Raw genomic sequence first — 12831 nt, forward strand, 5'->3', positions numbered from 1 at the left:
CAGAGCATAGATGACACACATTAGGCTATCCCTGTCTAGATAGGGCTACAGCTGAGCCACCAGCCAAAGCTGATAGAAGGCACTCCACGCCACTGAGGCCACCTAAGCCTCAAGAAACAGTTTACTCATTTCTGTATATTTTTGAATAAGCTGGAAAACTGGAAATGAATTGAAACATCACAGAACACTATCATATGAATATCTTACATATCCATTATTATCAACTGAAAATAATAATTGTCCTACCAGATTTTAGAAAGAATTGATTTATGTCTCTTACACACAGAGAGAAAATGATAAGATGGCAGGGCAGATATATATATTTTTTGTCAGATAATAGAAGCCAGAAGATGACTGACATCTATGCTGAGGAGTTGGGAGAAAACATTTAGCAGGGTTGACTGCATTCCAATTTCAGAGTCATTTATGGCAGCAGCCAAATAAACTAATTTGAAATGCAGTAGCACAGGCGCTTATAAAGAGGTGCCCTCACACAGGACAAAAATGAATGACTTTTGCAATGACCTGCAGGGAAACATTTGAGACACTGGACATTTTTATTGGAAATTTAAAATGCCATTGCATTTCAAGTCTCTACCATGGTCTCAACCTTTGACACTATCTCTTTTATTCATATCTGCTTCCACTGTCTCAAAGCTTTCTCTGTTTCTAAGTTCTTGCACAAAGAGTTCTACAGATTTCACCAAGAGACCTCAGTTCTGTCCTATGCGTCTTCTTCAAGTGACAAACATTCAGGACACTTTAAGCAAAGTATCAAGTCTTCCAAATGTTTACTGGTTTGCATTTTTTACATTGTTCATTGGTGTAACAAAAGATATTTTTAATAATAATAATAATAATAAATTTTATTTATATCCCGCCCTCCCCAGCCGAAGCCGGGCTCAGGGCAGCTAACAACAATGAAACAGTACAACAGTACAACACAACACACTAAAATCATTCATTATAAAATTAATTCAAAGCAAACCACTGGGGGCTGCCCAGTTGGCACTGCCCCATCACAGGGCTTTCTCAGTGGTGGCTCCCTGGTTGTGGAGTACACTCCTGAGTGAGGTGCACCTGTCTTCATCATGATGATTTATGTTTCAGGAGCAATTTTAAAACATTTCTGTTTACCCAGCATTTGGTAGTAGAAGAATACTGCTGTTCCTGGCAACCATGAGATCATTGGGTGGAAGAATGCTTTTATGTATAACTGCTTTTAGGTAGTTTTAGAAAGTTAGAATTTATCATAGAATTGTAATATTTGAAGAGATCTCGAGGGTCATCCAGTCCAACCCCCTGCAATGCAGGAATAAATATGACTAATTCAGGTCCATTGATTTCAATAGGTTTGTGCTGAGTAAAACTTAGTTGAATACGACCTAGCATATTTTTAGTGACTTAACAGTGCAATCCTAGGCATCTCTACTCAGAAGCAAGTCGCACTGAGTTCAGTGGCACTTACCACCAGGTAAACAGCTATGGGATTGCAACCTTAGTGTAGGTGATTTGGCATATTCTTGACATATTCAACAAATGGAGCCAGATTCTGACTTTTCATGCTTGCTTCCCTATAATTAGAGTTGGAACACATCCCAGAATAATTTTGCATGGACAGATTTTTAAATATAGGTTGCTAACAAATTATGTTAAATTTCTAGCTTAATACAGAGCAAGCAGCTTATGTGAAGAGACTTATTTGTACAGCTCTAATTAAACTGATATCTTTTCAGAATTTTACTGCAGGATTCCAGGCTTGGTCTTGAAAATATTTTATGAAGAGAAATTTGCTTGCAGTAAATCCAAAATTACAGGTTGCAGAACATATTCAACAAACAAGTACAGGTGGTTATCTATATATAGCTTCCTCCCTCCCCCCCCCCCCATCCATATATTAGTCCCTAAAATATGCTGCTTCATTGTTACACCAGTTTCGTCACACACTAGGGCCCAGTGTGCAAACACATAGCAAACCTAACCATGTCTCCTCCTCAGATGTAAGTCCTATTGAATTTGGTGGTTCTTACTCTAGGGTAAGTGAGGCTAGGATACAGCCTAAGCCTACAGTGTTGTTTGGGGCAAAAGACAGCTGACAAAGAAACCCATCAGAAGGAAGCACGAAAGGAAACAATGAGGGCATGTTTATTTACGAGGGGAGGGAGATAGCAGTCCCCCCATGGTAGCCCCAAAATGCAGCTGTAGCTGATCAGCAAGTAGTTTATTCATGGCATACAACTGCAATACATACAACTCACCTATATACAGTCGTACCTTGGAAGTCGAACAGAATCCATTCCGGAAGTCCGTTTGACTTCCAAAATGTTCGACTTCCAAATCGTGGCTTCTGATTGGCTGCAGGAAGCTCCTGCCACCAATCAGAAGCTGCGGAAGCCCCGTCGGACGTTCGGCTTCCAAAATAACGTTCAAAAACCAGAACACTCACTTCCAGTTTTCAATCGTTCAGGAGCCGGAACGTTTGACTCCCAAGGCATTTGGGAGCCAAGGTATGACTGTACTTAAAGTAAAAGACATTTGTAGTAATATATTTTCAAATATATCATCCGCAGGTGATAACATATTGTGGAACCTGTTCTGCAGTCATGAATATTTAGACCACGTCTCTGATGTGGTGGGTCTGTGAGTTCTTCCACTGGTGCCCACAAAGCCTCAGAGTCTTCCCACTCACTGTCTCTTCAGTAATGAGGTGGTGAGGGAAGTCACCCAAATACATTTTGAAGACGGAAGTTGGAAGAAGAACACTCTCCCATTTATTCTTGAATTTCTATGTGCTTTTCAAGGCTCAGATAAATTTTACTGGATCCAACTTTTACCCAGGAAAACTGTGGGTGCGCGGGTGGGTGGGTGGGTGCGCGCACACACAGGTGCACAAGAGTGCATTCTTTTTGTTTCTTAGTGGGGGTTGGGACAATCTGGACAGGGAGAAATGACTAGAGTGGGGTGTTGCCCGCAGCACCACTCAAAATCTAAAAGTGCCCCCAGAACTAAAAAGGTTGGTGAGTCCCAATTTAGACTCATTTGCTTCCGTTGCATTAATTGGCCCCTTGAAATTCAAACAGTCTCTATCTTTCATAGGGTCTCAAGGGCCAGGCCATAGAAGATAATGATGTCAGATGGGAAGTGATTATGCTCACGTCACACGCACAGCATATCAATGGACTCCTCATTTTCTATTGGTACAGCATTTTGAGAAACACACATGTAGAAAAAGAGTTAAGCCACATAAATATGAAGATCAAGTGGAGAAGGGGTGACATTAAGCAGTCCTTGAAGGAGTAAGCATTATTATTTTTATTTTTTTGAGATAAGCTCAATCACATTCTACCTCATGCTGAGTCAGGGAATAATCCCCTTCATTTCAAAGTATGCCAGAAATGGGGTATGATTCACAGGGGACAGCCCTAAACTTGTATATTTCAGGGATTATCTGCCAATTAATTTCACCTTCAGTGACATTTTCCATCATACTAAGAATCTCTTCAGGGTATATTAGTGCAGCTAATAGCCACTTCCACAAGAATGAAGGATCAAGGGTGTTTATCTCCTTCTTCATAAAGGAGCAAATGTTTTTCGCTGCTCTGGAAACTCGTGGTGAGATAAATATAATGCGTTTTGCTGATCTATGGCACAGAATAGTCTCAAACTGATCCCTTCAGGGTTCTTTCTTACAGTTTCAATGTATTCCTCCATCACAATTACTATATTGCTTCAGCCACTGCGAATGCTTCTGAATAGTATCACAAATAGTGTCACAGACGCAGGGGCTCCATTCCATAGATCTCCCTTCCTCATGCTTGCTATGAAACACCACCCCATTTTCCTTACCAAATATTACCAATGTTGATCAATGGTTAAAGGACCAAAAAAAGACACCTGAATTCATCACACAGGATTGGTACTATTAGACTTGTCAGTGCAGGCAGAGATCTGTCACATACCCTGTTTTCATAGGCATCAGCTATTTTTTTCCACCCAGTAGGGAAAATCCATGTCACTGCATTGGAAGCAGGATCTAGAATCCTATATGATAATAGCAAAGTCCATCTCTTAGTGCCTGTCCTTATGCAGTGAAAACAGCACCATTCATTCACAAGAAGGTGACATCAACAGGCTTTGGGAGGGAGCAGGAGTGCAGCTCAATGAAGACTGAGCATGCTCAGTGGGCATGAAATGCTGGCTACTTGTTGGGTGGGGCAGCAGGAAACTAGTGGGGAGGAGAATAGATTGGAGTATCCTAGAAGAGAGCATGGCTGGCTGGCTGACTGGCTGGCTGGAACCCTGAATGGGAGCACGTGGCAACATTTGTTTGCAAGTCCCACTTCCCTATATCAGACAGTACACAGCTACTCTCCAGAAGCTTTTAGTAGACTTTATGGGGCCACGATACTACTTAAAGCGAAACATGGATCACAAGAAGCACAACAAGTGCAACTGGCAAGGAATCAAACACTGAAGTTAGGTCTTTGGCAAGCAGCGAGTGACAACAGCACCTTGCCGTGTCTGTGAGGTGTGCCAATTATTGGCAAAAGACAGAGATGCATATCCAACTCCTGCTGCTCATCCACACTGCTCTCTCCTCCTCATATGCAAAAGTACATAAAGCCAGATGAACATTTGAAAACACATTTTAGGAGAATAAGTTTGATAACCAGGACTAAGCCAAATCTGTATTTCCAGCTCAGGTTTTCATACAGAGAAAACTCAAATTCTATTGAAGTACAGCATCAATTTAACTTGGAACAAAACATTTTAAGTGGCCTCAGGTTATGTGCTAAGTATATATACCATTCCTGTGGTGAGCAGGTAACTTAAGTCAGTAACAGCAACACTTCCTCTTATTTTTAGAAAAATCTAATGTGCCAAAATTGTACCATTCCAAAATTGACACAACTGCCAGCAGAAACTGCCATTATTGGGGGGGGAGGGGGGTTGAAAGAAAAGAAAAGAAAACACACACATCAAACTCCAAACCAAGCAAAGCTAAGCACTTTTAATTCTCATTGATTTCGCTGTGTGAGATTTAAGCACCTGCGTAACTCCACCATTGAAATCAATGAGGCTTAAAAGTGCCAAACTTTGGCTGGATGGTGCCCTGAGTGTTTATGCTCCCCGCATGTCAATTATGTGATGAAGCACCGGGTCTAGTTTTTGATAATGCATTTCTTTTCTACTCACTCTGTTTTTGGAACCTCTTTTCTCAGCCAGTAGAAATCGGACTGCGCTGCCTGCTTGCGGGTCTGAAGCACGTTGCCAAAATAGTCTGTTTCTAAAAACTTCATCTGGGAATAGAATGTGAGGGTTATGCAAGTATAACCAATAGATTCAGCGAGGAAAACAAAGAATAACTTTAATGTCTGCAAAGCAAAACATTCTCATAAACCCTATGCTCTGAATTGAAATGTTCTGATACCGAGCAAGAATTCATTTGAGCTTTTCTTCACAGATTTCTTTTTTATGTTAACATATCATTCCCATAGAGCTGCACCATTTCTATTAAATCCATAAACAGCAACTGTTGAAGGAATGGGAATTGCTTTATAGAATTGAAGGAATGGGAATTGCCTTACAGAATTTTATTTTTACATGTTATGGCTGAAACCCCTAATCCACTTACCTGGAAGTAAGCCCCACTGAACTCAATGGAACTTGTTGACATGTGAATGTCAGGAAACTGCTGAATATTTAGAAGACTGCCAGGAATTGCAAAAATGCTGACATTTCCCAAGAAATCCCACAGTCCGCAAAACATTTTTGCCTACTATTCAGCAACTGAGATACTTTTCAAATAGCTATTCTATAGGCACTGCTTGTATCTAGATATATGACAAAGCAATCCTATGAAGCAGGGGGGAGAATCCAAGTTGAATTTTCTGACACTTCAGAAGCCCTGGCAGCTCAGTGCAGTTAGAGCAAGGGGAGGGTCTTTTTCTCTGCCTATCCCCCCTCCTGTAGGGAGGGAAAGACTGATGTTGTTCAGAGCTTCTTTGGAGTAGAATGGTACTGGGGGGGGGGGGATGAAGGGGCTTGGAATCAAGTGGATCCTCAGATACCCTTCACATGTCCCCTTCTGTCAGGATATATCTACGCCTGCCCAGTTTCCTGCTGACATACTAGAGATGGAGGCAGTGAGCCATCATGCCGGTGCACCTCCCTTGTCAGTGGTAGCACAGCAATTTCTCCACATCCAATAGCCCCTCAGCCAACTTTCCACTGGCTTTAGGATTACACCCTAAAATACTATGTGCATTTCAGCCACTGCTAGCCATCTACCTTTTGGTGCTAAGTAAGGTATAAATGAGGGCAAACTGTGCAAGTGAGGGCAAACGGAACTATCACACCCCACCCTGGGGCATGCAAGAGCAAAGAGTTAATCATTCTAACAAGGGAAGCAAAGCTAAAAACATGCATTAAAACATGAAAGGTTTGCAAGCAAAATAAATATCTATTTATTTTTTAAAGCTGATCTCCCCCTGGAGTTTTAATACTCACAAAGCAGCTCCACTTTTATTTATTAATTTTCAAATTACACCCTTCAAGGGCCAATAAATATTTTACGACATCGAGGAGTAACAAAATATGACTGCTGACAGTGTGTAGGTGACTCAGAGAACTAGTAAGCAGATAGAATGCCAGGACCTCCAGTTCAAACTCAGACTCTGCTGCTACAGATCGTAAGTCGTTAATGTCTAATTACTGCTCCTGGCTTGTTTGAAAAGTATCGGCAGCTTAGTGCAACTTTCAAAATACCAAAGAGTGCATTAAAAAAACCCATCACCTTCCACAAAACCTTTTATTCTGGTGCATGTAACAAAAGCTGCTTAACCTTTGAGGTGTAAGACTGACTTCATATTTCTTAAATGTCAAGTTAAAAATATATTGGGAAAATGTTTGTGAAAAATTATTCCCACCCTGTCTCTTACATGGTAAAGTTAAGGAATTTGTAAATTGTATTTCTACTGTTTTGAAGGAAATGCAACATATAAACCATTTGGAAAATATTAAGAAGGGTTACGCCCAAATAAGAGCAATGGAATGCAAGCACTTAACGGCAGAATTAATATTAGTTTCCAAAAGGGTACACATGTTAGTCTCCTGAGCAAAAGCAACCAAGAGTCTTGTGGCACCTTAACACCAATATTATGACATAAGCTTTTGTGGTCTACAGTGTGTTTCGGGTGCATTATCCTGCATTGGGTGGGTGGGGGTGGGTGTAAATGGTGAGGTCAGAAGGAAAGAAAATGCAGAAAAGTACAGCCATGGCAGTAACATTTTTAACAGTGGCCATTCACACACACAAAAAGAAAAAAACAATGACTGTTGATAACACAAACATTGTGGCATTGGGAAGCCAATTAACACATTTGGTATGATAAAAATCCATTGTTCTGATTCAATCCGCAAGTGATAGCATTAAACCTCCTGACATATTGTAAGTGAAGAGTTCACCGCCACCCACTCAGCAAGTGATGTCCTTAAAGTTCCACCATCAGTCTGTCTGCTGCACCTTAAGCTCTCTCTACCTTCCTTCTCATATTCTCTGATCTATATCCCAACCTGTGTTGCTAACCATTAACTCAGTTTCAACAGAAAACCATTGGTCCATTTAGTCCAGTATTGTTGCATAGACTCTCCAGAGTTTCAAACAGAGTTTCTTTTCAAGCCCTACTTGGAATCTGGGACACTGTGTATCCAATGCATGTGTCCTACCACTAGCTAAGCCCTTTCGCCTTCTTGTAAATATAATTACCCTCAGTGAAGAAGGGCCCTGCCAAAAGCAGCTAGTTCTCTGCTGTACCCCAGTTATTTTTGCCACACCAGTGTCAGTGTCATGCATCAGAACCACCACATGCCATGCAACTAAAAACACATACAGTGGTACCTCGGGTTAAGTACTTAATTCGTTCGGAGGCCCGTACTTAACCTGAAACTGTTCTTAACCTGAAGCACCACTTTAGCTAATGGGGCCTTCTGCTGCCACCGCGCTGCCGGAGCACAATTTCTGTTCTCATCCTGAAGCAAAGTTCTTAACCTGAGGTAATATTTCTGGGTTAGCAGAGTCTGTAACCTGAAGCGTATGTAACCTGAGGTACCACTGTACTAGAAAATAAATGAGATGAAGTATTGTAGTAATATTCAACTAACATTTATTCAGAGTAGACCAACTGAAATACATGGACATGACTAAGTCCATTAATTTCAATGGGTATACTCTGAGTTAAGCCTAGTTGAATATCACAGTTTGTGAAATATAAATGCTACTGATATGTTTATTTAATAAATAATTTTGTTATTGTCCCCCCCCAACACACACACACTTATTCCAGATTACTTCTTTTTTTGGTTGACCAAGCAACTTGAAAATAAACTAAATCTCCTACTTTCATCATTCCCAACTGTAGAGTTATTGCCTAGAAAAGATTTGTTGTAGCTGTTTGGCTTGTCTGGCTTTAAATATCTGTAACTATGAAGTTTCACACTACAATGATTTGATAGGATGTGAACATAAAGCAATAAAAGGAGTGACTTATTATCATTTCCCAGCTTGCTTTAACCATCACAGGCAGAACTATGGCCTCAGTGAAGACACTTTGTGGTGTATTGTAGGGCTACATATTTTTAGCTTACTGAAATATACAGCAATTTTGCAGTAGGATTATGACTCAGAAAATGGGTTGCAACTTCCATTAATTTGTTCCAACGACACAGCTGACAATGATCACTGTTTTGTCTCAAAGACAGACACTGCATATATTGCAAAATAAACATAACTAGAGACATGGTTAAGACTTCCCTTTATGGATTAAATAAGGCTTGGAGTACTTACTCATCGTCCTCCATTTCAATTAAAAACACTTTATCCTCCAGAGATGTGATGCTTAACAACAGACTCATGTAAATAATGTGGGAGATTAAGCAGAACTCAAGAAATGTGCAAAGCAAGGGAAACTGTGCTATAGCTAAAGGCATACATTTTAAGAGCAGAAATGCAGCACTCAGAAAGTTAATATCCCTTCACCTCCTGTGGGAGCTCGATGTGTCAATGTGCAAGCCATTTATGTCTTGGACAATATATCCTGAAATAATAACTCCTTTGAGAACAAAATTTCAATTTTGAATCAAATCCCAATCAAACACCATTGCAGTCTGTTGGTTTGGGGTTTTTTTTTTTTAAATCAAACATACAGCAGGCTTATTTTAAGACACTAGCTAGGTAATGCAAAGTAATTCCCGGAGGTGTCTATACTCTGTGCACACACATAAACAAAAGAGCCCATGACTGGCTGAATGTTCTGAAAATTGCTTCTTGCAATTTTTTCAGCTTCTGGAGGAAAGAGACTAGAACCTGTGCAGGACACAAAAACTTTGCCCACACACACACACACAAAATTTCAGGTAGTCATACCCAAATGCCTTGATGCCTGTTCTTGTGCTTGAAATTGCTTTTCAAAATGGAAAGTTGAGATTCTTGTCCCCGATTCAAATTCTATCTTGGTGCAGTACAATTATTATTATTTTATTTATTAAATTTCTATACCGCCCTTTCATCAGAGAATCACAGGGCAGTTTACGATATAAAAACACAAAAATGCATAATACAGTAACAAACAAAAACAATATCCCACAGTTAAAAAAAGGCCATAGATTGTTTAATTAGCCAGTGGAAGAAAAGGAATGTTTTTGCCTGTCACCTAAAGATATGCAATGAAGGTGCCAGAGAAGCGTTCCTGGGCACCTGGGCATTTCACAAGCAGGGAACCACTGCAGAAAAGGCCTGTTCTTCTGTGCTACCCTCCAGAGGAAGGCACACGAAGAAGGGCCTCAAATGATGACTGCAGGGTTTGGGTTGGTTCCTATGGGGAGAGGCGGTCCTTATGGAAGATGGGCATAGCCAGGGAGACAAGGTGGCAACTGTCCCCCTAAATCAAGTAAATCAATAAAAAATACTTAACTAACTGAGGTACTGCCCCCACCAACATAAATCCTGGCTACACCCATGTAATGGAATTATGACTAAAAGGAATCAACACTGCCCCAACAGATATGCTATACTGTGTAAAGAGCCTATGCATATAATCTTTTGTTGTGCAAAACCTTGCTATGAAGGAGCACACACATGAGGAAGAAAGGAAAGAGGAGAGTTGCAGGTGGAAAAGAGTAACCCCATGATGTGTGGAAGAGCCTGCCTTCCATTTTCCAACTAAGAACTTGCAAGATGAGGTTTTCCCCATGAAGATAGTCTGGAAGGAAGCCCAGCTCATAGAATTTCGAGTGTGAATTCATGTGAATGAGACTTCCACACATAGATGAGAGGTTTGGTGGCCTGTTGTCCACACATTCTTCAAGGTGTGGGGTGAAGGAAAGGGACACCGACTCATGTACAATGTGAGGGACACCTGTCCATTCGTTTTACTGTTTAATTATGAGCTCGGAAAGAGAGAGGCAAGCAAAACAGTATGTAGGAAAGGGAATATCAGGGTATGTCCAAGGTGAATGTGTAGATATTTACCAGCAAAAATATTGGTTGCAGACCTCTAGCTAAGGTGTCTTGTTGTAAGTGAACTATTTTCATTGAAAGGTGCTGTTTTTTAAATTATATTTTCTGGCTTTAAACCCAAGCCCTTGAACAACTGATATCGAGAGCCTCTCTGGACACTGTCCAATTTTAATTATTTTGTTTCCTCTGCTTGTGACTTACATATGGCAAACATCATAACAAATACCACTAGATAACAATTTAAAAACAAGACTTACTGTTTTGATGCCTTCAGAAATATATGTATCATTCATTATAAACTCGGGGTAACCCACTTTAGCCAAAACTGCTTTCGCCTTTGGAAAGAAATACAAACATCATGATGAGAAGGAATCTCCATTATTACCTGGATGTGGCCTTATTTGGCCACATGGCTGCCATTAGCTTCAGAATACAGAGCCACTGGTTCCATCAATAAACTTTAGCATAAATTATGGCAATCTACTGTTCAGAAGATACATTTCATCCCATTTACACATAGCAACATCCCATTACTTTTGCCAAAACTATGTGCCACAAGCATAAGAGATATCAGCAAAATGCACCACAATTGAGGTTCCTAAAAAGTCAAAGGTGGGGAATTTGTGGTTCTCCGGATATTTGGGGTGACAACTCCTATCATCCCTGGCCATAGGCACGATGGGAGTCAGAGTACCACAGATACTCCATTCATCCTACTAGTAATAGGAGAGCTTTTGTAGCAAATACCCAGTGAGATCAAATGGATGAACCATAAATTTTAAAAGCACACTTCCTCCATTATGGTTACTGACCTGAAAGGGAAGAGCTTTCTGATGCCCAATGTGGTGGAAACATACAAGCAAATAAAGTCATCACCAAATGCTCCAAACATGGGAGTGGTCTACAGCCTAGCAAGACCATCCCAAAATATTTTGCCACTTGAAGCAAAACAGAAAATGGCACACCTGATGCGGCCCTGTTCTGAGTTGCTCAGAGAAAGCTCTGGTGCACTGAAAGTGGTGGGAAGCAACAAAGAAACCAGAGAGGAGTGGCAGTGGCAGCCCTGTTCTTCCCAGGCAGTGGCCACGGGTGCCAAGCAAAGGAGGAGGTGAGTGGCCCAGAACTGCCACCCCTCCCAGCTGGTCTCAGACTGCAACCTAAGGCAACTGCCTCACCTAGGCCAATGGGCGGGGTGGCCCTGTAGCATAGCTATTATGTGTACACACTATTGGGAAAGATGTCAACCAGTTGGGCCAGGTGCACTTTCTCCTAAGACTCCAAACCCCACCACACAAAGTGTATTATCTGAATAATGAGCTGAGTATGGTGCTGAAGGAGGCAGGGGGTGGGGAAATGGCTTCATTGGACCAAATTGGATCCCCTGGCGGGGCAAGAAGGGTGGCCAGGGGGTGGGGGTAAGCATAAGCCAGGCTGAACAGGAGATCCTGTGGAATCTCATTGACCACTACAAACTTCAGTGATTGGCCATCTATATGTGGATCTGTGGGAAGGAAGCTCAAAGGGAAGAAAATCTTCCACATCTTTTCTGAGCGTTTCCATTTTTATTGAATAATGTGTGGCTAAGTGCCAAAGTTTTCCTCCTCCCCTTATAATGGGCCGGTGGAAGGGGGAACATTCCAGAAACTTTACCATCTCGTTCTTGACAGTTCCTCAGCCCTTGGGTTTTTATTTCCCGCCTGAAATTAAAATCTTCTACCTGTAACATCACAATTAATTGCAAGGAAGATAATTAAGATGTCACAAACAGAAGAATACAGGTGGGGAATTAGCAGCAGGAACAGATGAACTCTTAAGCAAGAAAGATCCCATTGTCATGCAAATATCCCTGGTGCCAGGAGAAAACAATGGAAGACAAATGCTGTGAAAAAGAAAATAGGAAATGAAGCAAATGATAATGAAAGAGAATATTTGCACTTGGTTTTCCATGAGGAGCAGGAGGGCCTTTAGGAACATTTGTAAATGGTGGGGAGGAAAACAGAAATGCAACTGTATCCATTTTGATCACCCTACTGTTGTTCGGCAATGGCTGAAGCTGTGCAATGACTTTTCGACTGATATATTTGAGGGCTCTGAGTGTTTTTTCTTCTTATTTTCAGCTCAAGAAGGCAAGAGGGAAACATCTTATTTACATTTCCACTGAGTTGGCTGCTTAAATGAGCTAGGTAAGTCACAAATGTCTTGCATGTATTCAGAAGTAATCATTTTAATCACTTAATTAAGCAGCCTTTGTGTTGCATCCACACAAATATGCCAGCTAACATTTTTTATTAAACCAGCGCAAGGGTTTAGAATAG

At 41.0% G+C, this 12831-nt stretch overlaps 2 protein-coding genes across 7 annotated transcripts in view; one reads left to right on the plus strand and one right to left on the minus strand.

Annotated features, from left to right (window-relative positions):
- LOC308475001 (uncharacterized protein) overlaps positions 1–12831 on the plus strand; it is a 268471-nt gene that overhangs the window by 250813 nt on the left and 4827 nt on the right. The window contains exon 7 of the mRNA XM_081001675.1: positions 12634–12699. Coding sequence (XP_080857801.1) covers positions 12634–12694 — 61 coding nt within the window. The 3' untranslated portion in view covers positions 12695–12699. The remainder of the gene's footprint in view (positions 1–12633; positions 12700–12831) is intronic.
- The window catches only part of PHEX (phosphate regulating endopeptidase X-linked), a gene marked incomplete at its 5' end in the record, with an annotated part of 101463 nt that overhangs the window by 22852 nt on the left and 65780 nt on the right, over positions 1–12831 (minus strand). For all 6 annotated transcript variants that reach the window (XM_081001598.1, XM_081001597.1, XM_081001601.1 and 3 more), the window contains 2 exons: positions 5197–5300; positions 10774–10851. In XM_081001598.1, the coding sequence (XP_080857724.1) occupies positions 5197–5300; positions 10774–10851 (182 nt within the window). The remainder of the gene's footprint in view (positions 1–5196; positions 5301–10773; positions 10852–12831) is intronic.

This window comes from Podarcis pityusensis (assembly GCF_964106645.2).
Source record: "Podarcis pityusensis genome assembly, chromosome: 4".
Classification (NCBI taxonomy): Eukaryota; Metazoa; Chordata; class Lepidosauria; order Squamata; family Lacertidae; genus Podarcis; species Podarcis pityusensis.